This window comes from Epinephelus moara, chromosome 13, assembly GCF_006386435.1.
Source record: "Epinephelus moara isolate mb chromosome 13, YSFRI_EMoa_1.0, whole genome shotgun sequence".
NCBI lineage: Eukaryota > Metazoa > Chordata > Actinopteri > Perciformes > Serranidae > Epinephelus > Epinephelus moara.
The window spans coordinates 34,546,142-34,573,020 of record NC_065518.1 but is presented as its reverse complement, the minus strand read 5'-3'; the positions used below and the strand labels follow the sequence as shown (position 1 = coordinate 34,573,020).

The following is a 26,879-nucleotide window of genomic DNA, read 5'->3' as shown; positions in this document are numbered from 1 at the left end:
NCTCCCTGCTTGGCACTCAGCATCAGGGGTTGGAATTGGGGGGTTAGATCACCACGTGATTCCCGAGCACGGCACCGCTGCTGCTCACCGCTCCCTCAGGGGATGGGTCAAATGCGGAAAACAAATTTCACACACTCAGGTGTGTGACAATCAGTGGAACTTTACCTTTACTTTACCTTGGTGTTCCCGGGCTACATGAAAAACAGGGTAAGACCTATTCCTGTCCAGAGGGTGGAGTTAATGCACCTGAAGCTGTTTGGTAATTGCCTAAAACAAAAAAAAGAAACAAAGGACATGGGCGAGTTAGCCCTGTACAGGGTACAGGCAGAAGATCAAATACAGTATTTATACTCGTTAAAGGTGGTAGTGTTAGCGGTTGGAATCACCAGAGGATCCACGATATGATATAATCATGATACTTCAGTCACAATACAATATTATTGCAATTTCACATATAATATACGTTACAATTTGCTGAGTGTTGCAAAAAATATATTGCAATATATTGCGATTTATTACCTTTTTTCAACTGTAAATTACATCCCCAAATCAAAACTTTGTCAACATCTGTTTTATCTAATAGGATTAAGTTTTTAGCCTGTTCATCTCACTTCAGCATTTTTTTTGCAGCAGCAAAATGTGCCCAGTGGACTGAAAAGCAATTGATTATATTATTCTAGTAGGCTAACTAATGTTTTATTTGTATTTGTCATATTGATAATTTATATGATAAAAAAAATAGACACTTGACTTGGCACCATGTGACAATATGATATTGCCACACAAAAATATTCAGATACTATGCTGTATCAATTGACAGACAGAATTTCGCGACGAGACAGAACTATTTTAGAATATTGCAGCAAAAAGTTGCAGCAGTGTTAATTGGCTGGTCTGAGCTCGACTCAAGGCGGCTGCAACTCAGCTGATCCAATTGCTTGTGGCTGGTTTTAGCTTGTCTCCTGTTTCTACTGCCAGTCTGCTTGCCAAGTCCAAATGACCGGAGACGGCACCTTCGCTTACTGCGGCAGGTGCCCTGTCCCTTGTGCTGATCACTGTATGTGATCATGCAAGTGTAGCCAGTATCTCACTATCACTATCCTCATTCATATTTTAAGAGGCTACTAAATATATTCAGCCACAAAATAAGCCTGAAAAGCTAGAAATCAAAACAGAAGTACAGAGAGTTGTTGCATAGGGATGATATATGCTCTCATCTAGTTGCATTGGTGTGTACCAGCAGGTTGAATGGCGCATTGCAAGTAGTTGCTTGTTCAAGTTGTGTTTAGCCTTGCTTAGCACTCCTTTACGCTTGATGGATTTAGCTTTTGGATTACCTACCATGCGCCATGACAAATAAAAAGGTTTCACTCTCTAATAAACACGTCTGTCAACTACAGACACTCTGACAACCTGTCTGCCAAAAGCAGATAAACTTTAAGAAGAGGTGACTGTATTCTGAATAGCCTTAAAGACTTAAAGGGATAAACCCACAGCAGTCATGAGCTTTTTTCATGAAATAAATGGATTTGAACACAAAGAAAAGAACATCACATTACTTCCACATGCTCCATTTAAACAAGATGTGGTGTGGGATCACAGTAACAGCACAGAGAGAGAGCTTACTGAAAACTGTAAACCAATGTGATATTGGTTAGGAAGAGAAATGTAGTTTGGTAAGAGTGGAGAGACAGGATTACTCAGCTTTATATGGAAAAAAAAAAAAGATGTGCAAAAGGTACACTGTTTTCCAAAAAAGAATATGTATATCTAAGAATATATACAAACAATTTAAACAGTTTTCCTGTATTCTGAACAAAAAAATTATTTCACAGTGGGAAGTTAAATGTCTAACACTTTTTTATGCACTCAATGGATTTATTTATCTCTTCTGGTCAGAAACTTGTTAAAATCTGTGTCAGTGAGCACTCTTCCTTTTCCAAGATAATCCATCTACCTGACAGGTGTGGCATATCAAGATACGATTAAGCAGCATCATTACTACACAGGTGTGCCTTGGGATGGTCACAATAAAAGGACACACTAAAATGTGCAGTTTGATCACACAGCACAGGTTCACAGATGCCACCAGTTCTAAGGGAGTGTGCCATTGGCATGCTGACTGCAGGAATGTCAACCAGAGCTGTTGCCTGTGAACTGAATGAAAAACCAACATAGCCACAGACATGTAACCACAGCATCTAAACCTGCAAGCCACCAAGTGATGCAACAGTTGGTTTGCACAACGGAATAATTTCTGTGCAAACTGTTTGAAATTATCTCAGGGAAGCTATCTGCATGCTCGTCATCCTCACCAGGTCTTGACCTGACAGCAGTTTGTCATCATAATCAACTTGAGTAAGCAACTGCTCACCTTTGCTGGCATCTGGCACTCTGGAGAAGTGTTTGCTTCACAGATGAATCCTGATTTACACTGTAATGGGCAGATTGCAGATGGTGTGTATGGCGTTGTGCAGGCGGGCAGTTTGTTAATGTCAACATTGTGAACATGGTGCCCTATGGTAGTGGTGGGGTTATGGGGGTATGGGCTGGCATAAGCTATGGACAACAAATTCGGGTGCATTTGATTGATGGCAGTTTGAATGCACAGAGATACCGTGATGAAATCCTGAGACCCATTGTCATGCCATTCATCCATCGCCATGCCCTCATGCTGCAGCATGACAATGCACGGCCCCATGTTGCAAGGATCTGTACACAACTCCTGGACGCTGAAAACATCCCAGTTCTTCATGACCTGTGTATTCACCACACATGTCACCTATTGAGCATGTTTTGGATGTTCTGGATCGGTGTGTATGACGGTGTGTTTTAATTTATGTCAAACTCTATGTGAAGGAGACGTGTCACACAGCAGAAAGCAAATGGTGTCACACTAGATACTGACTGACTCTTTGGGGTATTTGTGACCCAAAAATGCATTTCTGTAGCACATTTTAGAATGTCCTTTGAGTGTGAAAAGCCCAAGGCACACCTGTGTAGTAATGATACTGTTTGATCAGCATCTTAATATGCCACACCTGTCAGGTGGATGGATTATCTTGGAAAAGGAGGTGTTCACTAACATGGATTTTAACAAATTTGCAACCAAAATTTGTGAAAAATATATCTATTGAGTGCATAAAAAGTCACTTTATCAAAGTCAAATTTATCACTTTAACCTGTGATAAATAGAGCATAAACAAAATTGCTGCATTTAAATGTTTGCTCAGTCTAGAAACACATTTTCTGTATAAGTTTGGCAAATAAATAGAAAAAGCCCTTTATCATCTTGTCACAGACCTAAACAATGCTCCGCTTAGAGTAGCCTACAGGTATACAGCCATGTTTAAAACATGATCATAATTTTTATATGGTATATAGTTGTCAATATAGAAACAGTTGTGGTGCGACAACTCTGTCATTGTTCGCATTGTTAGTAGGGATGCACAATATTGGATTTTTTGCTGATATCCAATAAGCTGATTTACAACAACTTATTTGGCCGATTGCTGATAGCGATATCGATATATCTACATTTTCCCCCACCTACTTTTAGTGATTATCAAGTCTCTTCTGTAGTGGAATTAACATCATATTATGCTTGCATACTCTTATCGTGGTGGTCCACCAGCAGATAGAGACATGAAATACAATACTTTTCAATGTATATGATATTCATTCATTGTGCAAAATAAGAAAAGGCATGTTTGCCGATTCTGATAGTTTATTTTCTAAGCCAATATCTGCCCATAACAATGACATGCGGATATCAATGAGCATCTGAGCCAGGTCAGTTTTTTTCTTCCAGCTTCAAGTCTTCATGCTAAGCTAGGCTAACCATGTCATGACTCCAGCTGTAGTCAGTACTTAACACATAAACATGACAATGATATTAATCTTCCCATCTCACTTTAAAAAACAAGAAATGAACATATTTGCCAATCAAATCAAAGCACAAGACTCTCTATTCACTGGGCTGTCATGACCTCCTCATCCAACAGTCTTGCCTGTTGGATAGATGTGTGTTTTTATGCGTTGTCTGTAAAATTAATACGGCAACTTACTTTTTCCTCCTCTCTCTCATTTCCACACAGCATGTAGTGGTGGAAATATGGGTAGGTGTGCCTCCACTCGATGTCTGTGTTTGTCATGGTTGTCACCATCTTTATGTTGGTTATTGCAGTCACCGTCATGAGCTTCAACAGTGTGAGCACTAGCAAAGTTGCCATACACATTTGTGTTTCTGTTATCTATTGAGTGTCAACCTGTTGGAGGTAATGGAGATTTTAGATATGACCTTATCCACCTATGTAATTGAAAGATGTGCTAGCTGATATAGAGGCAGGTGCTCTGCACATTTACTCATACACGCACACACACACACACACACACACACACACACACACACACTGGTTTAGTTGAAACCAGTGGGCTTGGAGCTAAGAGCCACAGACATTTTAGATAAGTCAGAGTATTGAGAGACGCACAAGGTTTTGGTCTGCATATGACCACTAAGAGCTTATTTATATAAATGCAGCTTAATGAGCAAAAGCCCACGAGGATTTGATGTTATTTTCTCATCCCAATTGCCTGAAAAAATGTTGGCGTTGTATGTTTCTGCAAACCATGGATATGCTACATTTGCATGTTCTTACACTCACTTTACTAGGTACACCTGTTCAACTGCTCGCTAATGCAAAAAAGCTAATCAGGCAATCACGTGGCAGCAACTCAATGGATTTAGGCATGCAGACATGGTCAAGATGACCTGCTGAAGTTTAAACTGAGCATCAGAACAGGGAAGAAAGGGGATTTCAGTGACTTTGATCATGGCATGGTTGTTGGTGCCAGATGGGCTGGTCTGAGTGTTTCGGAAACTGCTGATGTACTGGGATTTTCATGCACGACCATCTTTAGGGTTTACAGAGGATGATCCAAAAAAGAGAAAATATTCAGTGAAAGGCAGTTCTCTGGGCAACTCTGGTAACTCAAATGACCACTGGTTACAACCAAGGTATGCAGAAGACCATCTCTGAACGAACAACACGTCGAACCTTGAAGCAGATGGGTTACAGCTGCAGAAGACCACACCTGGTGCCACTCTTGTCAGCTAAGAACAGGAAACTGAGGCTTCAGTTTGCAGAGGCTCACCAAAATTGGACAATAGAAGATTGGAAAAATGTTTGCAGTCTGATGAGTCTGGATTTCTGCTGCAACATTCAGATGGTAGGGTCAGAATTTGGCATAAATGACAAAAATTCATCCTGCCTTGTATCAATGGTTCAGGCTGGTGGTTGTGTAATGTTGTTGGGATATTGTCTTGGCACACTTTGGGCCCATTAGCACCAACTGAGCATTGTGTAAATGCTACAGTCTACCTGAGTATTGTTGCTGACTGTGTCTATCCCTTTATGACCACAGTGTACCCATCTTCTGGCTACTTCCAGCAGGAAAACAAGACATGTAACAAAGCTTAAATAATCTCAAACTGGTTTCATGAACATGACAATGAGATCACTGTGCTCCGATGATCTCCACAGTCACCAGATCTCAAACCAATAGATCATCTTTGGGATGTGGTGTCACGGGAGATTCACATCATGGATGTGCCTCCAACAAATCTGCAGCAACTGCGTGATGCTATCATGTCAGTATAGACCAGAATCTCGGAAGCACCTTGTTAAATCTATACCATGAAGAATTAAGGCAGTTCTGAAGGCAAAAGGGAGTCTGAGCTGGTACTAGCAAGGAGTACCTAATAAAGTGGCTGGTGAGTGTATATAGCAGATACATTGAAACTTTATATTTCAACAACACTGTGGTTAACATGTAGTTAGATTTGAGCCCAAAAACAATCATGTTTGGTTTTAAAATAACCAGTATTGGGGGTACAATCATGGCAGGAAATGCAGCGATATCTTTGTAAAAGACAACCGATTTTCGTAGCACTATCCTGCCAGGGGGTACTACAGTTGGTCACTACAAAACGCCCACATTTTGTTGGCAAAGCAAAATCACAACTGATTTTATTGTTTGGTGGCCTTGAACAGTGGTCTGCAGCTTGGCAGGCATCTTCCTTAGGTGTTACAAGATCCACCTTCCTCTCCACCTCCCAATAACAAAGTCAGCTCATATACTATGACACTTTGGAAACATTGATATGGTACATACAAAATGTGCAAATGTAATATATCTGTGATTTGCAGAAATGTACAAGATGACAACATTTTCTTCTGGCAACAGGGCTGATTTTCTACTGTAATCAGGCCTGTTGATGGTAGTGCTATTTTAGTTTGGTGTATGCAGGACAACCACCGCTCCACCCAGCATAGTCTTGGGTAGGTGTTGGAAACATCAGTCCAGGTAGAAAAGATCTCCGCACACTTACATCTATGCAGTGTTTAACTTTACTGATGAGCTTTTGGCCCATTAGACCTTCATCAGAGCATACAGTTGTTGCCTCATGTATGTTCTGATGAAGGTCTACTAGGCTGAAAGCTGAAAATACAGTGAAACACTGCACAGATGTCAGTGTGCAGAAATCTACCAGTTTTATCTTTGGTGTAAAAATTATGTGCTGAAGTTGATTAAAGTAATTTTTATTACAGACACGTCTGAAATAATCACAGACACTGGGCTGTCCTGCTGTTATTACAGACATGTGAACCACAGGCACTCTGTCTGAACTAACTGTGGCCTTACACATGGACTCGCCTGTTTAGTGCAGTGTGATCTTTCTATTATCAGTCTCTCTGCTGCTCCCTGTGATGAGCACATGAGCCCTGCCACTGGCACTGGTTTACTCATACAACACAAAAATCAAGTATTAAATCAGAAATGTTCCGTTTGTGACACCCGTCAGATCTGCTCTTAAAAGCCTGCAGCCTGGAGCACACAAAAAATATATTAGCAGTGGTTTTATTAACTTAAAAGAGATCTGCCTATAGGCTGAAATTATTATTTTAAAGGGAAAATTTGGACATAATATATAATATAAGATTTAATCTAATATTTTCACTTTCTTTCAGTTGTCTGTATGCTAAATATGAGGCTAGAGCCAGGAGATTGTTAGCTTTGCATAAAGACAGGAAGTTTGGTGAAACAGCTAGCCTGGCTCTATCCGTGGGTGAAAAAAATGTAAAAACATTCAACAAGCCCAGTATAAACAAGTTGGTTTAATTCATACCAAAACAAAAATGTAAAAACAAGTTGTAGTCTTTTGGCTTGATTTTTCTGGGCTCGGCGCAATGACTTCCCGGAGTCTGCGATGGTTGCTCAGCAACCTCAAGTTGATGACAAGACTCCACAGACTCACTGCACTCAGTCCCCTGCTTCTAGTTTTCATGCTAAGATAAGTTAATGGACTGCTGGCTGTAGCTCCATGTGTAGCACCCAGTCATCCAAGTGGTATTGACCCTCTCATCTAACTTTAATGACATAAGCAAATTTTCCAAAATGTTGATTTATTTTTAGCCACAGCGTCATCATCCTACCATGAGGCCAGAACCAAAGGCAGTCCCTGCTGAGAGCCAAAGAGAATTATATGAACAGACGATTCCTCTGGAGAAAAAGTTCCAGTTAGGATGGCCAAAAACTGAGCTGTTCCCTCTGTTTTGGAGTGGCAGACAGAACCATAGAAACAGATCCTTCTCTTCCCTCATCAACAAACTCCAAATGCATGACTCAGCAAAGGAGAGCACACAGCACAGGAACATCAGAACACAACAAACTGGCGCGGCTGGAAAGGCCTCAGGACCCTTTAAACAAACTAGGCTGCATTATGTAGTGTTTGATTACGCATAAAGCGAAGGAATAACAATAATTTAGTCTCAGTATTGATGTCAAATGCATGTTTCATGGTCTACAAATAAAGAAGAGATTTGTGGATGTGTATGATGCCTTGTATGCAATATGTAATGTTCACAAATGCATTGTCCAATTGACATATACCAATTAATTTGAACAAATGTAAAACATTTTTACAAATACTTTTCCACTTTGAAATTTCACATGCATACACTAAAAAAGCTGGATGTCTGATATTTCTCCCAGCCTCCCTCGTTGGGCTGTCTTGGCTGACACGCCTTTCCAGTGACACGTGGAGGTCAGATACAGTGTCTGCAGAGTGGCAGATCGAGGTGGTGGTCCCTAATTTAAAAAAGGGGACCAGAGGGTGTGCTCCAACTATCGGGGTATTACACTGCTCAGCCTCGCTGGAAAAGTTTACTCCAGGGTGCTGGAAAGGAGGCTCCCACCCATGTTGAACCTTGGATTCAGGAGGAGCAGTATGGATTCGGAGGAGCAGTATGGATTCCGTCCTGGCCGTGAAACAGTGGACCAGCTCTTTAACCTTACAGGGCTGCTGGAGGGGTCGTAGGAGTTTGCCCATCCAGTCTACATGTGTTTTGTGGACGTGGAGAAGGCTTACGACTGTGTCCCTCAGAGAGTCTTGTTGGGGCGACTGCAGGATTACGGGATACCGGGGTCACTGGTATCCTGGGGCCAAAGGGAGAGCTGTGTCTGCATACTCGGCGCAAAGTCAAACACGTTTTCGGTGGGTGTTGGCCTCCACCAGGGTTGCCCCTTGTCACCGATCCTATTTGTGATATTCATGGACAGGATCTCAACGTGCAGCCAGGGGGAGGAAGAGGTCCAGTTTGGGGACCTCAGAATTGCATCTGTGCTTTTTGCAGATGATGTGGTTCTGTTGGCTTCATCACACTGTAACCCCCAGCATGGACTGGGGTGGACTATTGTGGTGAAGAAGGAGCTGAGCCAGAGAGAGAAACTTTCGATATACCCATCTATCTACATCCCAACCCTCACCTATGGTCATGAGCTTTGGATACGAAAGAATGAGATCATGGATACAAATGAGTTTCCTCCGGGTGGCTGGGCTTAGCCTTAGAGATAGGTTAAGGAGCTCGGACATCCGCAGGGAGGTCCGAGTAGAGCCGTTGCTCCTTTGTGTCGAAAGGGGTCAGTTGAGGTGGTTTGGGCATCTGATCAGGATGCCTCCTGGGCGCCTCCTGTTAGAGGTGTTCCGGGCATGTCCCACTGGTAGGAGGCCCCGGGGCAGACCCAGAGCACGCTGGAGAGACTCCATAACTCATCTAGCCTAGAAACGCCTTGGGGTCCTCCAGGAGGAGCTGGAAAGCATTGCTGGGAAAAGGGACGTCTTGGGTGCTTTGCTTGGCCTGCTGCCCCCACGACCCAGCCCCAGATAAGTGGATGAAAATGGATAGATGGATGGAGGGCAGCCCCCACGACAGAACATACAACATGCTGTCTGCATGTATATATATGTATATATATATATATATGTATGTATGGATGTATGGATGGATGGATGGATAGATAGATAGATAGATAGATAGATAGATAGATAGATAGATAGATAGATAGATAGATAGATAGATAGAGAGAGAGAGAGAGAGAGAGAGAGAGAGATAGAATTAATAAATATTTACATTAGTTCAAATTGTTTGATATTTGTTTATAGATTGGACAATGCATTTGTAAACACCATGAACACACTATGTTAATCTGGTTTCTCTTTATAAATCATGAAACAGGTATTTAACAGGTATTTATCACCAACACTAAGACTCTCCATACAAAGTATTATATAAGTATTATAGCTGTTGTGAATGACCACCCTTGAGAGCAGAGCAGGTCTTTGTGCATGTCTCTTGATGGTTTTCATGTGAGGTATTGTTGTTGGTATTTCTGGATCAGTGTCTCCTCAAAAGCCTTTTACTTGTTTGTACATGCTGAAAGGATAGATTGTCTTTCTAACTTCTGATGTTAATGACTTGTGAATTTTTTGGTTCCAGTGTAAAAATTGGTCACAAATTTGCTGCAGGCCTCAAAAACACTGTACAAACTTCCACCATGTTGCTTTTCAGTCAGAGCACAAGCAAATATTAAGGAATATGTTGAAACAAAAATGTGTTCTTTTGTCGTATCTACTGTTGCTTTGACATGTCTAACACAAGTTTGTTCACCATCAAGTATTTTTAATTAAGCTTTTACTCTGCAAGTCTGCATCCCATAACTGCTGTTTACACACATCCATTAGTGTGTGTGAAAGTGAAGCAGCTCTGCTCTGTGAGGCTTGTGCTGCACTGTGTTCACCAGGAGCAGGCCAGGATGACTGCAGTGCACCAGGAGACAGTACAAGACCAGCAGACACAGGCATATGTTGGTTGTGTAGGAACTCCTTCTGCTAAGAAGATAAATGTCAGTCAGAAAGCAAGACTCCAGTTACATGGCACAGTCTCTTGGTGCTGCAGAGTCCTGCTGCTATCAAAGACTTTACTGTCACTGTGTAGATTTGCAGCACTGTGGAGTTCTGAGAAATGTTCAGCAGATTAGACGGAACCAGAAGCAAAAGGGTTTATAGATAGCATTGTCTTTTTTTGAGGAACACTAGCACTGGTTTAATGTATTACTGGCATTATCTAGTTCATTGAACAGTGACAAAAATAACTGTAATTATTGTGCTCAGTTACTCAGCCCATGTTATATTAAATTCATGAAGAGCATTTTTTTTTTTTTTTTTTTTTTTGATATGCCTCTATTGTGAATGAAAAATCCAAAAACATTTCAAAATTCTTGATGGACTGAAGTACGTAGGGTTTGGATTTAAGACAACAAAACTATATCAAAACATCTGTTTGCAATCTCTCATAAAACGTGTGCAGTATAATCCAAATCTTATTTATCCAGTCATTTGGTCAGTACTTTCCAAACATATACATCATGGTTAAAGCTGTAATATTTAAACGGCTTACACATAAACAGTTACATTGACAAGTAGTGCACCAGGGCAACTCAATTGTATGTACAAGCAAAGTTCGAATATGTGCTTGCCTGCATGCTTACCCATTTATTGGTTAAAGGTTTTTTTTTCTAAGATTATTTTTTTGGCTTTTTGGTCATTATTTGATAGGTCAGTATTAGTGTGAAAGGAGGAGAGAGAGGAGAGAGAAGTTATCAGAGAAAAATAGGTGAGCACACATTTGCAGGTGTTGGGCTAGCAGCCTATCTGTGATATGTCAAACAAGGTAGAGGAAACACTGATTTGTAATATTAAACTGCTTTTTTGGTGCTTTTACCAGTATTATTCACCTGGTCTATTGCTTTTGGAGTGGAAGAGACGTCTGCAGATAATTTGGCTCATGGTAAAAACCTGCTGAACAATAAATACTGAAGGAACAACAGGGAGAGGTTTCAGCTGGTTGCAGTCTGCAGTCCTCACAGCTAGATGCCACAAGATTCTCCTAAATCTTACACACTGGACTTTAAAGTTGTAACACCTTAGCGAAAATGCATGTGTTGGGGAAGTACACACTTAGCATACGACTGGATTAATTAGACTTGGGTTATACTGCTCAAGTTGTGTGAGAGTTTGGAAAAAGATGTTTTGATATAGCGGCATGGCACAGTGGTTAGCATTGTCATCTCACAGCAAGAGGGTTTCTTGTTTGAATCCAGGGAGGGGAATCCCTTCTGTGCGGAGGCTGCATGTTCTCCCTGTGTCAGCCTGGGTTTCCTCCGGGGACTCCAGTTTCCTCCCACTGTCCAAAAATGTGCAGGTTAATTGGTGACTCTAAGTTGTCCATAGGTGTGAATGTGAGCATGTATGGTTGTCTGTCTTTATGTATTAGCCCTGTGATAGTCTGGCGACCTGTCCAGGGTGTACCACACCTGTCATCCAGTGTCAGCTGAGATAGGCTCCAGCTCCCCCACTAACCCCAGCAGGATAAGCTGTTACGGAAAATGAATGAATGTTTTGCTGTTGTTAAAGGCAGCTCCCCATTTCTTCAATTCATCAAGTCTTTTCTTAGTTTTTGGATTCCTTGTGCACATTGGAGGCATGCTATAAAAACAAAGCTTTTTTCACAAATTCACACACATGGTGAGTAATTAATATACAAATGATCATTTTGAGGGTGAAGTATTCCTTTAACATTGAAATCAGTGTTATTGAGCATCAATAACAATTTGTCATTGAAACAAGAGTTTTACTCCACATTTTATATCACTACTTAACATCCTTGATCTTTACACTGAATCTAATAAACCTATTAGGGATCGACCAATTATCGGCATGGCCGATAACATCGGCAGATATTCAGCATGTTTATGATAATCGGCATCGGCCGTTTTTTTCACTGATAAAATACATTTATTTTAAAATGCGCTCTTTTGGCTCTGATGCAGCCGTCCCTATGCCTGAAGTCCCCACTCTTGGCTGTGTAACAGTCCCCACTGATTGGTTACACTGATTGATTACATGGCACAAGTGATAGCCAATCAACACTGAAGCTTCTACATGCAGCGCCACAGACTTGGAGGAGAAGCAGACTGCTCTGTGAGCCACGGCAAACAAAAAAAAAGATGTAGGCCAATCGTCATCAAGTGAACATGTTCTGGAGCTAGAAGACAGAAGTAAACTCAAAGTATAGCTGGCATTAGTGCCACAAATGTGGAAAAATAATTAGCGCATGGTCCGCTAGCATAATGCTATATAATGGAAATCTTCATAGACGTGCTATCAGAAATTAGCATCGGCGCCACAACGGCATTACAATGACAAACAATAAAGTGCAAGTGAGCAACTCTACATAACATAAGCAAATAAACTCAAAGCAATACATTTGTACTTACAGACATGTTTCCTGTGCTCTATTAAACTTTAACCATGTCATTGCGCACTACTGCAAGTCTGCATATTCTTCTTCTAAAACTATATGATAGGTATATAAATGAACTTTTTTTTCTTTTCAAAGTGCTACTGGCAGCTTCCTGTACTGTTTCATTGGAAAAGTTCTCAGAACAAATATATGCCAAATTGAATGTAGTGCTTTGTCAGTGGTTTTTTTTTTTTTGTTTTGTTTTTTTTAATTCTGTGTCAACTATGATTTTTACAGCAGACATATATCGGTTGTAAATATCAGCTATTGGTATCTCTGTTTCATAATAATCGGCATCGGCATTGGCTCTGAAAAAAACCATATCGGTCGATCCCTAAAACCTATAAACCTAGAGATCACATCTCCACCAGATGTACAATACGCAAATCTTATCACACAAAGGTCAGTTATAGTACCTGCACATGAAGCATGCAACATAATCAAAAGTATTTACACATTTTTTATTACTTTTGCAGGTTTTTCAAGTGGTAAAATGCAGCTGTTTGGGAATCAAACAGCTTGCTATTGGTCAGACAGTTTACCTGTGAATGGGGAGCATTTGATTTGATGCACCAGAGGAAGCACTCTAAACACAAAGCATCAATAGTGCACCCGATCAGGTTTAATTAACTGTGAAGGCCCAAATCATATCCTGATTATTATTTCATTAGACAGCCCTGATGATGGTAATTATACTATCAGCTCAGGATGTTATTATGACAGTGATATACTGACATCTGAACCTCCTCACAGAGTGCCGTGACTACTTTGATGAAGTGATAGATGGATGACATTACAGTTAAGCTTATGTGCTTTATTAAACTGTAGTGAACAGACTTTTGGGCAAAATTTCCCCCTACAACTTTACAGATGAGAAGCATTCTTGTAGAATGGAATGATCCAGCTGGCCTCTCCCTCTCTCTTCTGTCTACATCCGTTTGTTGACCTCTCTGTCTGTACTGTTTCTTGATATCTTTGTTTAGCTGTTTTCACTTTCTCGTTGACTTTCTGTATTTTGTAACTCTGCTGTTTTTCCTCTCTTGCTCTTGTCCATGTCTCTCTGTCAGACGGCCCAGGGTGGCGGCCATCGCACCTTACTGTACGGACATGCCGTCCTGCTGCGACACTCCTACAGTGGAATGGTCAGTAAACACGCACACACACACACACACACACACACCACAATAACAGTTATAACTAAAATAATTAAGGGAACATTCAGACATGTTTAACAGGTAAGTAAAATATACCTGATAGGACCTACCTCATACTGACAGGAATAATATTCCAGGGAGTGATGGTTAATGGTATATTTGCTCCATAAATAACATTTATGCAATTGCTAAATTACAGGTGGTTCTTTAAGTGTTTTTGTAAGAGAAGATCCTAAAAATCCAGCTATCAAATTATTTGATTTAAGATTATCATTGATATCAGTAACATTAAATGATTTATTACTCAAATGATTCTGAATTCCTACCAAGTTTTTACAGTCTGAAGGGTACTGGTGTTTGTGGGGTGACATTGTTAAATACATGTAGTTCACTGTATATGAACTATTAAATATGCTTTATGACAGCAGACTAGCAAAGACAGAATAATTGAAATGCATATAATTGTTTTAAATGAATCATTTAAATAATTAAACAGAACCCCAGAACTGTCCACAGAACTTTAACTGCAAACTGAACTGATAAACACTTCTTTCTGTGCAAGACATACTCACTGCATCCAAAATTGCATACCAACCACCCAATATATGTATTATCGTTCAACATACTTCTGTGGGAATAAATAGTAGTTTGTATCTTTTTGGATGTGCTAAGCTATAATTACCACATCACTCCCTGAGAGCCTCCTTGCCGGTTGAATGGAAAATCATATTAGCCTGTGCCAATATCAGTGCTACCAGCAATTTAAAAATGATTTAAAATCTAGAGACTGAGATGCACTCCAGCTGCAACACAGCAATCCATGACTAAAAACTAATGTGGGCCAGGGGGTAAAGTGGGAGGGGCAATGACCCCTACCCTTCTTCCTACCCCCGTTCCCCAGGACCACACCCATAAATGAATTTAGCCTTTATTCTAATCTCAACTACACAGCTGTAAAGTTTCATGACTTCATCTTGCACAGTTGTGACATTATTGCCTTGAAAATGGGTTGATAAACAATCATAAACACCGGCCAAAGACCCAAAGTACTCAAAACTTCTAATGTGGTAGTTCTCGCTACAGTTGGTGTCACCAGGACCACATTTCACCAGGATGACACACACAGATTCATGGGGTGAAAACAATACCAGCCATTGTGAAGTTGTTGCAGCTGGTAAATATTTCATCAAAAATAGTAGGGATGCACCGAAATGAAAATTTGTGGCCGAAGCCGAAGCCGAATAATATTAAACGCTTGGCCGAATACCGAGTACCAAATACCGAATATCGTTGTTTAGTTTTTCATTAGTTTTTTCAGATGAAGCCCCTCCAGATTAGTGTTGTCACGGTACCAAAATTGGATCCCACTGTGCGATACCAATGAAAATATCATGGTTCTGAGTAGTATCATGGTACCACAGCGAAAATGAGGCAGATGTGCCTTTTGTCATTTATAAAAAGATAAATCACTTTTCTATAATACATCAATGATATTTCAATGGAATAAATTACTTATTGACTACTTCATACTTCAAAAACAGCATCAATGAATGATGAACATAGGGGGGATCAAAATAAAATAAATAAATTAAATAAAATAAGAATCAACCAGCCACCCTCCTCCCCTGACAAGTCCCTTCATAAGTAACGAACAGTCCCTAAAGTGCGGTAAGGTTTGTGGGCCGTGAACGGCTCGTTTCTCCCCTGACACGTCACATACCTGTGTTCGGCTGGCTCGGCTGTTCAGGTACTTCTGGGCAGTCCACACGCCAAGAAGACGAAATTATTGGAGCCGACTTGTCCGTCGCCGGTAAGCCGATGGCCGCCGTATTTGACAGGAATGCATTACTGTCTGTGTCTGTGACCCCCGTTCAACCCACAATCGGTGGGATTCGCCTTTCGTTTCTGCTGCTGGTTGAAATCTGTAGGCTGCTCGCACAGCGTGCTGAATGATTTAAGCCTATTTTGCTCGCTCAAAACTATTTTTAGTTGCAAATGCGAGTGCGGTGACGGGCGGATCGCCACACTGCCTACATTTTAATCCGCCCGTCACGGCACGCCGTTTGATTGCGTTATCAAAACACGCCGCTATTATTTGGCCTTGCTTTTAACTTATTCCACCGAATACCGAATGTGTGTTTTTTTGCAATATTCGGCCGAATATATTCGGTTACCGAATATTTGGTGCATCCCTAAAAAATAGCATGCAATTCACGTTCTGTTGTCTCATACTAAGGTTTCAGACACACAAAAAACTCTCACATACTGTTTTGGCAAACTAAATAGTATGTTAGTATAAAATTTCAGACCCAGACATTGTATCTCTCTGGGTTAGACTTACACTATGACGGTACTAATGAGTAAACTGAAAAACAGTGTGTTACTGAGACTGTAATTATAACTAGAACAGGGGTAGAGAATCACACACATACACTCTCCAGACAAGACAAATCAATCCAATCGTCTGGTGCTCTGGAGAACTCTGCTACTGTAGCTGGTGGATGTTATAGTTGATCAGATGGATTGATGAATGGATTCTGTTTCTCTGTTTAGTACCTGTGCTGTCTGTCCACCTCCCGCTCATCCACAGACAAACTGGCTTTTGATGTTGGACTGCAGGAAGATACCACAGGTAGGAGTCAAACACATTGCTATCACTGTGTTTGAATTTTGTTAATATTAAAAACCCCCAGTTATTAATAAACTTCTGCTGTGTAGTCAGATTTGCTGAACTGTATCTTAAAGCTGCACTAAACATTTGTTAATAGAAAGATTATGTGCAGTGTGTTACTTGAAGTGAAAAACCCACAGAGAATTATTACCAACTCTGCAGTTCCCCTCATCTCTACAGAACTTTTTAAGTAGCTTTCAGGGTTTTGGTATGACAGCCCAGACCTTTACTGTTTTAGTTCAGTCTCACAGCTCCCATCAACACTGTTTTCAGCAGCAGAAGGCAGCTGTTTCAAGGAAAAAAAGCTCTTAAAGCCCATTGTACACTACCTGCACAGCAGCAAACAGCAGACAGACACAGTCAGAGACTAGCTGGTGAACATAGTGGAGCGTTTCCACTTCTTTCAGGAGTTAGGGTAAGATCATTTTTCCAACTGTAAAGCTCTGTAAACGATCAGTGTGTAAGATTTAGTGGCATCTAGTGGCATCAAAAGCAAAAGGCCCTCCATAGTCCCTGAATTTGGTTTGTCCGTTCTTGGCTACTGTAGAAACATAGTAGCCCAACATGCGGACTGAACGGAAGAGGACCTGCTCCCTATGTAGATATGAAAGGCTCATTCTAAGCCTACGAAAACACACAACAATTCTTAGTTTCAGGTGATTATATACTCATTAAAACATAAATGTTATATTCCAGTCTTGCCAGTATATACCTCTATATCCTACAGTAGTACACATTGCTCCTCTAAGGGAAAAAAAACAGAAAAAGGTAAGGGGTTAAAAAAATGATACTAGTTTGCCCCAAAGAACTGGAAAAATAAAGACCATGTCAGATGGCAATTACAGTTTTTCTCGATTGCTTAGACACATTTCTCGAAACTAAGCTCCATTCCTCAAAACTCTAAACACAAATCCAAAACACACACTCAACTCCCCAAACGTCAAATTTCCAGGTCAAAACCAAACTTTGCCTTTACACATCACACAATAGTCCAGAAAAACACACACACTACAACATAGTCTTAGACACTGCAGAGATCAATTCATAACACTGCCACAAAAACCTAAAATAAATAATGTTGCTTCTGGTTCTCCCCCACAAAACCTCTTTAAATGATAAACACAATAGACAAATGTTTTTACTTTTTTTATTCATAAGGGAGGAAAAAAAGAAGAAAAACATATTTACACAAAAATATAAATACAGAAAATGGCAAAATAAAATGGCAAATACAGAAAATATTTCACTCTTGTACAGCATCGCGTCTCTGGTCTGGGTCAGGCCAGAGAACCTCATCCACATCACATGCTATATTGGCCCTTGCCAGGCAGCGGGGGAAAAAACTTGCCTCCTCCATGGCCTGGAGAAGGTGAGCATGAACGTAGGGGCCTCTGTCATACACCTTCCACCGCCATGCCGAAAAAAACTCCTCTATGGGGTTGAGGAAGGGGGAATATGCTGGTAGGAAGATAGAGGGTGCAAATGGTAGGCCATCATATATGTAGTTCGTTCTACAGTATAGACAGCTGTGCTGTACAGTTACAATACAGATATTGTAACATACTGAAATACTTCATATAGTATGGTAACCCATACCTGCACATACTCCTGTCGCTGGTCTTTCACTCTGTCAGAGTTTCTTTCAAAAGGGACACGATATGCCTGTTTCATTCGCAGGCGGTTTCTTTTCAGAATACGATCAATTGTTGAGATACTAATGGCATCAATTCCTCGAAAGACTTGTTGATCCTCAACGACCCGCTGTTGAATCTCTCAAAGGCGAATTGCATTGTTGGCAATGACCATGTTGACCATTTCCCTCTCTTGCTCGTCGGACACCAGCCTTCTCCTGCCTCCACCAGGTGGTCGTCTCTCAGTTCTGCAAAAACAGAAGTGGGATGGGATACTGTAACTGTAAACCATCATTTTATTGTAACAAAATGGGAGCCTACAGTAATTCCACATTACATACTGTAACTGAGATGCATACAGAATGATAGAGCAAACAGCTACAAAACATATATACATGCTGTACAGTACTGTAAGAGCTCAGGGTACAGCAATCTAAAGTAGAGTACAGTAGAGAGCAGTATGTACATAAAACACTTACCTATTTTCCTGCCTGAAGGTCCGTATGATGGAGGCAACAGTGAAGCGGCTAAGGTTTGGCTGCACTCGTTGCCCAGCCTCCCTCATTGTCAGGCCATGCAAAAGGCCATTTTTTGTCTCCTAGTGTTTTCAATCAGGTAATTGTGTGCTAATTGGGTTCAGCCTTTGCTGACTGAGTGAACAATATCGAATGCTTGTGCTTTCTGAATGAACACAAGGTGCAGGCAATGATAATTAAGGAGATTTGTGTGTACGGTTTTGCACTAAAAGTTAAACTAATTTGAATCATGTGTGTAAACAGCTCAATACTGGTAACAGTTTAGGGAAATGGGTGTGTCTGTTGGGAGATGGCATTATGCATTAGGATATTTAGTTCATAAGTCTGGTAATAGTGTGTAAGCAATTGAGAAAAACTGTAAATCAAGCTAACTCAGATTGGACCCAGGGACATTGAACCATAAGTTACATTAGCTTAGGGCCTCTTTGTGGAATGGCTCCAAGTTGGCCCAGTTTGATATCTCAAGCAGCGCTGTGTTCATCATCTCTGCACTAAAACTCTGATCTGCTGTTGTCAGTGTTAGGAACTGTCAGGTTGTTTCTGTCTGTTTCAAACCAATGCTCTCCCATACCTAAACAACAGAGTAGATTCATTTCTACTGTCTTCTAAAACAACTTATGTGACTGGCCTTAAAACAACATATATTACAATTCTAACAGTTGCAGTTTTAAACATGTCCTTAACATCATGAAACGGTCACACTTCAACTCAAAAACTACCTGGTTCGGTTCAGGCAACAAAACTCCATGGTTATGTTTAGTTAATAAAACAACCTCCTTAGGTTTAGGCAACAAAACTACCTGGTCAGGTTTAGGCAACAAAACTACCTGATTAGGTTTAGGCAACAAAACTACCTGGTCAGGTTTAGGCAACAAAACTACCTGCTTAGGATTAGGCAATAGAACAACCTGCTTAGGTTTAGGCAACAAAACTACCTGATTAGGTTTAGGCAACAAAACTATGTGGTCAGGCTTAGGCAACAAAACTACATGATTAGGGTTAGGCAGCAAAGCTACCTGGTTAGGTTAAGGCAACAAAACTATGCGATTATGTTAAGGTAACAAAACTATGCAGTTAGGTGTAGGCAACAAAACTAGCTGGTCAGGTTTAGGAAAAACTTTAGGAAACTACTTTTGTAAGAAACGTAATGTGACATATGTCACATGACAAACGTAACATATTTTGCTAGTGTCTCATTCTAAACATACTAGCCTACTAGGCTGTGTAGTTATTAGAACATGTGTCTCCGGTGTAAAAGTCCTATGTTTGTTTGACCCATCCACCACCCCTCAATCCCTCCCTATAAGGGCTTCTTCGATATTTATACCATAACTCAGACTTTGTCCCCTTTTTTGCTATGTCACATCACTTCCTCCCCTGCTTCTGTAGTAATTACCATGTTCACTAGAAGGCGTTACCTTGCAATAAACATAATTATGAATCATAATAAGCTGCTTGCAGGGTGGACCCATGTGGTTGTTTTTTTCCTCTGAGAGTGGGCTGATCAAACTGACAGTCTGACTGCTGACCTGCTGCTTCTCCACTGTAGTTTACACTTTGGAACAAAGTCAGAACAATAAGCCAGTGCAAAGTACACTGTCTGCCCTGTTCTTGTTCTTGACCTGCTTCTGTAAAGATGGTGCAAAATTACAGTACAAGCAGAACAGCTGCAAGACAAATGTAGGCTACCAAAGTGGTACACAGGCTGAGGTGATAGGTACTATTAAAGGAATATTGCTTACTTTGTGTGTGTGTGTGTGTGTGTGTGTGTGTGTGTGTGTAGGCGAGGCATGCTGGTGGACCATCCATCCAGCATCAAAACAGCGGTCAGAGGGGGAGAAGGTTAGAGTGGGAGATGATCTCATCCTGGTCAGCGTCTCCTCTGAAAGATATCTGGTTAGTAGCAGCTGTGTGTGAGAATATGAGATTGCTACTACTTAAATCCTACTACCACTTTCTCTTTGTGTCTTTGTTTCTTTATTCTTTCTTCCTTCCCTTTAACTGTTTCTTTCCTTAATTCCTTAATCTTTATTCCTTCTTAGTAACACTGTCAGACCATGAAGTAAAATGAACAAAACTTAGTCAAGTGTGATGAAAAACAAGTTGGAGACAACTAATCATATATGCATACACAGCAACCAATGGGATATTCACATATATGTATACACCAATGGATGAACTGTAGCTGGATATCACAGTATGCCAGACTCGAGAAACACATAGAGCCTCTCTTTGACCCTCTGTTAATGGACCAAATCCATCGTTACAAACTTCCTTTTCCTCTCTAACAATTCAGGAATTTGAGTGGCTCAAAACTGTATGTTCACTGCTGAACTCAACTATAGCCATACTGTAAATGTGAATTTTCCATGGGTTGCTGCTGGTGTTTCTGCCACAATCACTTAATTAAAATATTTTTGTACAGTCTTGCATGATGACCCTGATGAAGGCCTAAAACCAAAAATATCTGCCTCAACATAATGTTGTTCTTAATGCTGCAAGTAATGTTTAATGTTAATGACAGAGACAAAAAGCATTATGATGGCCACTTACAAAAGTAGCCACAGCTACAGCTACATTGGCATGCAAAAGTTTAGGCAGCCCTGGTCAAAATTTCTTTTAATGTGAATAGTTAAGTGAATAATAGATGAACTGATCTCCAAAAGGCATGAATTAAAGATGAAACATGCTTTTTAACATTTGAAGCAAGTGTTTTGCACAATTTTAGAGTGAAAACACCCGTACAAACATGACCCTCATGAAAGAGTCATCAGAAGAAAATGTTTTCTGTGTCCTCACCACAAAATTCAGCGTCAGATGTTTGCAAAGGAACATCTGAACAAGCCTGATGCTTTTTGGAAACAAGTCCTGTGGACTGATGAAGATACAATAGAACTTTTTGGACACAATGAGCAAAGGAATTGCAGAATCCTCCTGTCTAACTGTTAAATACGGGGGTGGATCGATCATGATTTGAGCTTGTGTTGCAGCCAGTGGCACGGGGAACATTTCAGAGGTAGAGGGAAGAATGGATTCAGTTAAATTCCAGCAAATTCTGGAAGCAAACGTCACACCATTTTTAAAAAAGCTGAAGATCCAGAGAGGATGGCTTCTATAACAGGACAATGATCCTAAACACACCCTGAAATCCACAATGGACTACCTCCAGAGGTGCAGACTGAAGGTTTTGCCATGGCCCCCACAGTCCCCCGACCTAAACATCATTGAGAATCAGTGGATAGACCTCAAATGAGCAGTGCATGCGAAGCAGCCTAAGAATAGAAGAAGAAACTGCCATACTTGCCAAAGTGGGCACTACCAAGTACTAACCATGCAGGATGCCTAAACTTTTGCTTCAGGCCTTTTATCTTTTTTGTTATTTTGAAACTGTAAAAGATTGAAATTGAAAAGTAATCTTGCTTAATAATGAAGAAATGTGTCATCTGTAACATTTTGCCTTTTGGAGATCAGGTCATCTTTTACTTGCTTAACTACTCACAGAAAGCAGAATTTTGCCCAAACTTTTGCATGTAACTTTAATCCAAGTGTAGGCTTGATTGCATAATCTGCAGCATGCACTTGCAAAGATTATTAGTACTCTAAAACCTTAAAAACCTCAGGCAGTTTAGCTAACTACATGCAACATTGTATACAATTGCATATGCTGGACTCAGTTTAACTCAGCTATTTCTCCGTTCTTTCTCCTGACTGTCCATCTTCGGATCACCTACCGTATAGAATACAAAACAATAGAAGACTATAAGCATTGCTGATCACGTACTCACTGAATGTATCAGACCAATTGCATGGTCTGATGCACTAGGAGCAATGCGGCACTCTCTGGTGTTTCTGATGGCCAGACCAGGCCTGCCTTTCTGAATCACTAAATCCTTGAGCCAGATGCATAAAAGTCTGTGAAGATTCACAACTAACGCATATGCACAAGCCTCATTTCCACAGCCGCAGTTCAATATAAATGAATGAAGAAATATCTATATATTTGATACACACATTCTCACCTCATATTCCTCGTCTATAAATACCAGTCAATGTGTGGATAAAGGCGTATGCATGTTTTTGTGTGTATGCATTGTTTATACATCTGGCCCCTGGACTCAGATTCAGGAAGAGCCATAGTGTTTGTCTGGTGCGTCAGTAATTTGTTTTTTTATTTGGCTCTTATGTCTCTGTCCCTGCAGCATCTGTCCTACGGTAATGGCAGTCTCCATGTAGATGCAGCCTTCCAGCAGACACTATGGAGTGTGGCTCCCATCTGTTCTGGCAGTGAAGTAGCACAAGGTACACCTGTCTATGTTTTTCTGTTTTCTCTTCTCCATCAGTCTCTCTTTCTCGCTTGCAGCTTGTGGTGCGCTCTTTGCAATCTTACCTTCTTGTTTTTATACATTCTGTTATTGTGGCTTCTTTGTAGTACAGTGAATAATCAAGCTTTAAGAACTTGTTTTTAACTGTTATAACAATATACAATTTATCTTTATAACCTTAGAACATAAATCGTTTCACATTATGTGATAAGTGATCACATTATACAGTGAAACATTTTATGTTACATCAAATCCCATAGTCTGCTCTATATGTTCATATTTATCTTGTCATAATATAAAAAGTTTCCTGTTATAACAGGGAACATTTTATGTCTTAACAAGATAAATAGTTCATTGTTATAACAAGAAACTTTTCACGCTATCACTAGATTCTTATTGCATACAATTAAAACTTCATACATATTTTCAATGATTAGAATAAGGTACAAATGTAAGAAAACAAATAATATTTCACTAGAAAATCTAACCAATATATGTACAAAATATCAGCAATATTAATCTTGTAAACAGTATGTATCACAGTATATCCTGGTCATGCTGGAGCTGTTTCACTGCCATTCACAATCTCCCGTTTTGCAGATGTAAGCAGCTCCTATGTTTCCTTTTTGCAATAAATTGTGGGAAAACAGTGTTTATCCACATCACCATTAAAAGTCTTCAGTCTGAATTTTGAGGTCTTTTTTTTTAGTAAGCTGTGTGAACACACCACAGAGTCAAAACCTGCAGTTTTAATATGTTACATGGAAGTAGGACGCTGCAACTTTCTCCGGTTGCTGCCTGTCATTGTCTGTTCAGGACCACGATTCCCAAAATGCTTAGAGTGACATGATTTTAAGACACGGGTGTTCTTGATTTTCAGCTCTGTTGGTCTCTACATATCTGAACAGGTGGGTTTCAGCAGTGCTAATCCATGTTATGTTTGAAACTGCTGCCCTCCTCCCATGTCAGCACAGACAGGTTCATCAGAATACTCAGATGAGTTCTAAATTCACTAACTCTGGTGCTTTGATGCAAATCTGTCTTTTTCTCTGTAGTATGATCCATGTCTCTTTCTTTCTCCAATGTCATTTCCCATGTCTCCCTTCCTGCTCTCTTTTCTGCAGGTTTCCTGATAGGAGGGGACGTCCTGCGCCTCCTTCACGGTCACATGGACGAGTGTCTAACTGTTCCATCTGGAGAGCATGGGGACGAGCAGAGGAGGTAATGTGTGCTGAAAATTACAACTGGACTGATAGCATATGAGCTGAAGGTTGTCATTTATTTAACGAAATGTATCTCCTCTGGTTTTATATGAAGTAGTTTACCTGCACTGCTTCAGCTGAGACATCAGATTACACATATACATTCACATGTCACCAGGGGAACTGTTGTACACTGGGTCAATAAATGTCTTGTTTAATTGCTGTCATTTAGTTATACATTCATAAAGAGACCCAGTACCAGAACCTGGAGGCTACAATTTATTATCCTTCAATACCAAAGTGTTGGACAGAAAAAACGACATACTGCAGTAGGGCCACATATGCTTCTCCCAGCAGATCATGATTGAAATGTACTGTACTGTTTAGTCTGGCTCTGTTTGGGCTACCTGCCTTTATAAAGTTGAACATCTGTGACTGTGCTATGATAGTACCACCTGTCCATACTGGCTGTGACGTAGGAGATGGGGTTGTCAAAATATACAGAATCTAAACAATGCATCAAGCTCTTCCAAATACAACTGAGAAAACACTGATTTTTCCATAAATATGGAACTGACATAAACATTAGATCATAGCAACTTCACAATGCCAAAAACGTCAACACAACAGGAGGAGGTTGGGCTGGTGGAGGGAGCTGCAGCAGCTAACAGTGTTTGCATGAGGGAACCAGAAGTATGACACTGACTCTCTTTACATGCACATTAATATCCCACTGTTATTGAAAATATGACAATATTCCAAATTTGATGAATCATGTTTTTTGTTTACATTTGGTCTCGTGCGCCTGGAATGGTTGAAGGTCAAGAGTTGTAAATTTCAAATGAGAAATCCCAACCTCTGACTTTGACTGGAACGCAGCATAGAAGCACAGACTTTATAGACCTGTCATGCAGCGTCTTCATGAAACTCATTTTTATGTAGTCTTATTTTAGAGCAGCTCACTTAAAAGGTCTGATGATGTAGGATATCAGTTTCAGTAAAGTTTTAACAAACAGATAGCCATACAGAATATTTCAGCATTTCATATTGAAATGTTAGTTTCTCAGGACTTTACAGTTTCAAATGAATGTCAAAGTCACCTCTACAGTCAAAGTTTTGCATTCTGCCTTTTCCTCTGCTGAAGTTTGGCTTGCCTGCACCCTGGAGTTTAGACCATTAGACACACAGTATTCAGCTCTTTTGTAAAGGAAATTCCCAGAGCCTGCAGGGAGAGAAAGTAGAAACTCTCATTACAGACTGAGCTCTCTGCTGTGACTGAGACAGGGAGGACTATTAATAATTATAGTTTTAAGATGTTCCCAAAGGGGACAGCCATGTTGTTTAACAATGCCGATGAGAATGACTGTGTTCTCCTGACTGACTGTCTGCTGAGCTTTGGTACTGAGTCATCCATGTAGTAGCATATTCAGACATACATAAGCATCTGGAGTTGCAGTGGGAGAAGTGAGTTATAGGATGCACAATGGTATGAGTGGAGAGAGTACATAATTGTATGAAAGTGTGATCATGTCATTATCCCCCCAGGACAGTGCACTATGAGGGGGGAGCAGTATCCAGTCATGCCAGGTCCCTGTGGAGGTTGGAGACACTGCGGGTTGTGTAAGTACAACATACACATACAGGAAACATGGATTTGCATGTATACACCAGCAGACATGCACCTCCACACAGTCTAATCGCCACACACATGCAATATACACAGACGTTTTAATGTGACTTTATGTTAGTGCTGTTATTCTTTTGTCTGCTGTCAAGCTGCTTGAAGCCACTGCTGGTGATTCCTGACAGTGTAAAGAGTTCAGCATTGTTTGGTAGCCCTCACTGTACTGTGAACAGCAGAACGGTAGAGCGCTTGTTAAAAACATGACAACTTTTACTCACATTGTGCACGTCAACAACCTTTAAATGGCTTCAGTAGTTGCTAAGTAACAGCAGAATCAGGACCTGAGTTTAAGACATGGTTGGAAACCAGGCAGCAGCTCCTTGGTTGCCAAAGTTGACTGAATGGTTGCCATATTTTAACCAGTGAAGGTCAGTCTGGAGTGATAATAAGCTTTTGTACAACTCTGATTTCAGAAAAGTTGTGACGCTGTGTAAAACATAAATAAAAACAGAATGTAATGATTTGCAAATCCTTCTTGACCTATATTCAATTGAACACAGTCCAAAGATGAGACTTAGGGCCCTATTTAGATGGTCTAAAGCGCAAAGCGCCAGGCGTGCGGTGCATGGGCGTGTCCCAGTCACTTGCTAGTAGGGATGCACCGAATAGCTATTCGGTAACCGAATATATTCGGCCGAATATTGCAAAAAAACACACATTCGGTATTCGGTGGAATAAGTTAAAAGCAAGGCCAAATAATAGCGGCGTGTTTTGATAACGCAATCAAACAGCGTGCCGTGACCGGCGGAGTAAAATGTCGGCAGTGTGGCGATCCGCCCATCGCGGCACTCGCATTTGCGACTAAAAATAGTTTTGAGCGAGCAAAATAGGCTTAAATCATTCAGCACGCTGTGCGAGCAGCCTACAGATTTCAACCAGCAGCAGAAACGAAAAGCGAATTCCATCGGTTGTGGGTTGAACGGGGGTCACAGACACAGACAGTAATGTATTCCTGTCAAATACGGCGGCCATCGG

At 40.6% G+C, this 26,879-nt stretch overlaps 1 protein-coding gene across 1 annotated transcript in view; it reads left to right on the top strand.

Moving 5' to 3' along the window:
• Positions 1 to 26,879, top strand: part of ryr2a (ryanodine receptor 2a (cardiac)) — a 255,585-nt gene that overhangs the window by 82,299 nt on the left and 146,407 nt on the right. Inside the window, exons 4-9 of the mRNA XM_050060332.1 lie at positions 13,772 to 13,846; positions 16,412 to 16,490; positions 20,480 to 20,592; positions 22,896 to 22,995; positions 24,143 to 24,239; positions 25,766 to 25,840. Coding sequence (XP_049916289.1) covers positions 13,772 to 13,846; positions 16,412 to 16,490; positions 20,480 to 20,592; positions 22,896 to 22,995; positions 24,143 to 24,239; positions 25,766 to 25,840 — 539 coding nt within the window. The remainder of the gene's footprint in view (positions 1 to 13,771; positions 13,847 to 16,411; positions 16,491 to 20,479; positions 20,593 to 22,895; positions 22,996 to 24,142; positions 24,240 to 25,765; positions 25,841 to 26,879) is intronic.